The sequence below is a fragment of the Alnus glutinosa genome, chromosome 9 (genome assembly GCF_958979055.1).
Source record: "Alnus glutinosa chromosome 9, dhAlnGlut1.1, whole genome shotgun sequence".
NCBI lineage: Eukaryota > Viridiplantae > Streptophyta > Magnoliopsida > Fagales > Betulaceae > Alnus > Alnus glutinosa.
Genome location: NC_084894.1, coordinates 5,305,994 through 5,310,898, shown reverse-complemented (window position 1 = coordinate 5,310,898; position 4,905 = coordinate 5,305,994). Strand labels below are relative to the sequence as shown.

The following is a 4,905-nucleotide window of genomic DNA, read 5'->3' as shown; positions in this document are numbered from 1 at the left end:
TTTTAAAAAAAAATAGTGTTGTCATGTGTCGCATTTTGAATGGTACCACGTGGCACTAACGTGGATTTCCATTAGTTTTGGATGGAAAAATAGACGAAGGTACCATTTCCATCTTTTTTCCTATCACATGTACCACCTATGATAAAAATTAAAACTCATAAGGCAAAAAATAAAGTTTACAAACCACATAGGGCAATTTTGTATTTAACCCTAAAAATTAAAGCTTTTGAAATCTATATATAATAATATGAAGATTTGAGGTTCTAGAGGAGTTCATAACCACAATAAATTAGAAATTATATTTATGAACACAAGACCAACAACAGCTAGCAATGACTAGTAAAAAATTGTTCATCAAATGACTAGTAATTAATTTAATGAGCAATTTGATGGCAACAGAATGTGACCCTCACAGTACCTGTAAACAATTCAAATGTAGCATTTGATTCAAGTTCACTCCAAGCACTTCAATGATCATCATCGTATGAGGTTTGATTCAGGCTAATGACAGATCAAGAGACCATGTGATCAGTTGGAGGCTCTTCTGTTGTTTGGGTGAGTGGATATGAGTTTCTGAGGTCTATTAATGTCGAACTTTGAATGACTACCAAATCTATTCATGGCTGTAATATTTCTCCATGTTATTTTATTATCCATTTATCCATACATTCCTTCGTCCAATGGATGATGGATTTGCATTGTGTACAGCCTAGGGCCACATGTCCATCAAAAGTTTCACCGCAGGTATCACATGGACGAGAGACCTTAGTTCTCCGGACAAAATTGAGACGGTGTTGGTGATATTTCCGAGTCAAATTTCTTACATACTTAATGTAGGGATTCCTCCCTACAACACATCGAGGATGAGCACCAAAGTTACATTGTGCACAGTAATAAAACCAATGATCTGAATTTCTTTCTTCTTCACAAATTAAACAATAGTATTCTTCAAAATCATTTTTGGCAGTAACGTGAGTGAGTGAGAGAAGATGTGGGTGATATTCATACTTAGCTTTGAGTGGGAGGGTTGCACATTCAAAACCCAAGGCAAAACTGCATTTAGTGCAGACAAATACACCATTGGTATTCTCCGACCCATCACAAGCACGACACTTTTCAACGGAACTTAAAGCATGAAATAGGGAGTGTTGGTGAACTTCATGGTTAAAGATTTTCAAAATCGAACCACATCGGATATCAAGGCTATAGTAATCACATTTGTGACATGTATAAGCGAAGCCATGGCTGTAACGACCACAAGCATTGCAAAATACGAGGCCATCAATGTAACTTTCCCTTCCCCTTGCAGAGAGGGTAAGAAGATGTGGGTGGTTTGGATGTCGCTTCTTTAAGGGAAGTCGAGCACATTTGCTATGGAGAAAGTATTCGCATTGGTCACAACTATAAAATGGGGCGGAAATTGATTGCATACAACCTTTGCACAGCTTATGATCATGAACCTCGACTTCGTTGCGGTTGATGAATAAGTAATGTTTATGATTGAAATGTTTGATCACCTCAAGTTCTTCATCCTCTTCAAAGTCGCTGTCCTCAATGAGATCTATGCTTGAGTCTACGGTATCACTTAGTCCAATCCAATTTTGGCGTGCGCATTCCAAGTGGGCTACGAAATCGCACTGTTGACAATAATAAGCCGCATACTTGAGGTTGAGCTTTTTACCGCAGAGGTTACAGAGTACACAGTCGTCGTGCTCCTTCATCACTTGACCAAGTGAATACACGAGATTGAGCCAGTGACGATCTGCTATAATTTTGATTGTACGAGGCATCTCAGTACATGGAGTGTGGGCCAAGAGTTGACAAATGCGACATACCTGGGCAAAGCTGTTGCGATCCTCGCCACAGAGTTCACAAGTGAACTGGATCTGCTGAAAGATGGTAACGAATTCATGCTGGTGACAATCTTCAGGTTTTGTTCGCCAACCGGAAGCGCATTCGATGTGAAGGCCGTCGAAATCGCAAGTATTGCAATGGTAGAAGAAGCATCTTTCGCAACTCCTATAGCAGGCTTCACAAAGTTTAGGCCGTGATGGCACTTGGAGAACAAGGGTGTGGTTTGGATGCAAAGGGTGTTGTATCTCACGGGGTAACTCGGCACATGACTTGTGGAGGAAGAAGTTGCAGTACCGAGAGCATTTGTAGGCAGGACCCCATATTGATTCTTCGCACCCTGAGCAAACAAATTCATTCGCGCCATCGTTTTGTAACTCTTCCACAAAGATCAAGGGATGCTCCTCGTGGCTAAAATGGTGGAGTACCTCCATCTCCCTCAAGATCTATCCCCACACTCCGGCAAACAACGGAAAGGTGATTAACAAAAAAGTAAGATCAAAGCTTTAGAACGAGCTTATTTAGTCGTGAACAAGAATCGAAAAAGAAGAAAAGAGCAAAAGAAAGCAAACAAGCACAGATCGAACAAAACCCATGAGTTCCCTTTCTTTTTGAAGTAAACGTAACCGAGAAATCTTCAGAATTAAGGCTCACCAACCTGAAGCTGAACGTAACCGGGATCGGTTGGTTGATCGAGCAGACCCAATCGAAGCCCTAAAGACAGAAAGTGAGAGAAAGCCGATCGAGAGGGTTTTCTTTTCTTTCTTTGAATGAAAGGCCAGTGGAAACTGGAGAGGAGTGAGGGGCGAGGGGCAGCTGGGTCTGTGTATGTGTAAGGTAAATAATGGTAGGATATGGAAATTGGGGAAGATAACAATGGAAATACTGGAATTAGAATGCAAAAAGAAACATAAAGAGCTCTTCGAGAGGCCCTAGCTCTCCAAGGATCGGCCTACAATATTCATTCTCTCTTCTCTCTTCTCTCTTCTCCTACCTCTTACTTCATATATAGACTACAGTAGGAATCTTTCTCAATAACGGCTAACAACAAAGATGCACAACCAGGGTATAAAGGTAGGGAAATGCTGGATGGGGGACACTCATCCGTCCCCCATCACCCATATATAATAAAAAATTATTTTTTTATAATAAAATGCTCACAGGGGACGGATGAGCGTCCCCTGTGTAGCAAGTCTCCCCTGTGTAGCAAGTCTCATAAAGGTAAAACAACATTATGCTAACAGATTATAGAATCCTTCTAGAATAGTCTACCACCTGTCCTACCACGTCACTCTTCTTCCACACCCTGACTGTAGCTGGAGATGAGCAATAGTAGGCACGTGACAGTATGATCCCTTCCAACGATGATTTGAAAGCCGAGAAAGACACGATTTTGGAGCGAGTCCTTTTTCAAAGTTGTGAACCGTTGTGTGTTGAATAATGGATTGGATGTCGACAAAAACCAATCGGAAAACCTAGGAATTTCTCAAATTATCTTATAGAATTTGAGAGAATTCGTGCATGTGATTATGAGAGACCACTTATGAGATCCACTTGATAAAATAAATATTAGGTTATCTAACTACTTATCCGGTCAGGTGAATCACATAAGTGATTTTTTATAATCAACTCTCCGAATTCTCATAATTTCGGACAAATAATTTGAGAGAATCCTGAAAAATAAAGACTTCTAATTTAATTGTGATAAGTGTGTGATCAATAGTGCAACAAAATATTAAATGTGGAATTTAAAAGAAATGAGTATTTTGTTGACGAAGTAAAAACTCTTATAAAGAGAAAAACCACTCGGGGGCAGTCAAATACAAAAAATTCACTATTCAGAAGACAAAGTTAATTACAATGCAGTAATACTCACATAACCTGATCCAATAGTCATACCTCTAATTCTGACACATACCTATACGTGAACGCTTCTCAACCAGACTTTCTGTCTGAATGGGTCTTCAATGGATTCCTTTAACTTAGAGCTCCTCCTTAAGTCTCTAAGCTAGATTTCAAGCTGATCAAATCACACCTACAAACTCTAAGAGAGCTAATCGATACAACGATCTTTACCTAAACATCATCTCTTAGCACACTGGAGTGTATATGATACTTCTTACAAATAAGCAGCCTATGAGCCTCTTTTAATAGGCTTCAAAAATCATAATTCTACATTTGCATAGGCGGCGTCCAGACCTGGCTTTTGAGGTCCGAACCTACAACTAAAACATCGAGAAAAACACTAAAGCGCGTTCGGACTTGCGACCCTAGCATCCGAATGGTTGCATAAAGAACTTCCAGCATCTGCAGTCAACGCATTTGCGTCCAGACTTTCTTGCAAACTTTTGCTCTCTGTAGCTCGTATCTGCAGGACTTTTGCTCTCGATGGCTTGCGTCTGCTGAGCCGTCCTAACCTTCATAGGACTTTGACTCTTAATGGCTTGCATTCGAACTCTGGCATCTGGGCGTCCGACTGGGCTATTGGGAAAATCAACTTTCTAAGCTGTAAAATCTCCAAAATATTTTATTCAACAGGAAATTGCCTTCTTAGGGATATTCTATGCAACTATCATATCTTGATCAGTCCATTCCATATTGGAATTAATATTCTGTAATATTCTTTTGGAAGACTATGAATTACGGTGTCTCTGTTATAGCTGTCCTTAATATGGAAACGTTTTTGTCAACCAAAATGAAAGCGTTTTTGTTAATCAGAATGTAGCCAATAAAAATAAACCAACAGATCCTAATCCAAAACCAACCGGATTCGGATATCAGGCAAATTTTTTGAAAATGCTTGAAATTAATCGCCGAATCTCCAATTTTGATAATCCAAACTTGAACAATCTGAAACATGCCACGTGTATAAAATTAGAACCCAGCCCTTGTTTCAGACCAAAAACTCCCTCACCTGCTCAGCTTCTCTTACATCTCCATTCTTCGGCTCTCTCCATTGCAGAACACCACGCCACAATCAATCTAGAGTTAAGCTTTTCTCGCTTTTTTTCTTCTTTTTCTTTTTTTTTTTTCTCTTTGGTTTCCTTTTTATCT

General features: G+C 39.7%; 1 protein-coding gene across 1 annotated transcript; it reads right to left on the bottom strand.

Annotated features, from left to right (window-relative positions):
* Positions 1-347: 347 nt before the first annotated feature.
* LOC133878297 (uncharacterized) lies at positions 348-2,872 on the bottom strand. Its single transcript, XM_062316830.1, has 2 exons — positions 2,510-2,872; positions 348-2,297 (listed from the first exon to the last, which is right to left on the bottom strand). Exon 2 carries the CDS (start codon positions 2,283-2,285, stop codon positions 642-644), a length of 1,644 nt encoding a protein of 547 aa, XP_062172814.1. The 5' UTR covers positions 2,286-2,297; positions 2,510-2,872; the 3' UTR covers positions 348-641.
* Positions 2,873-4,905: the final 2,033 nt, after the last annotated feature.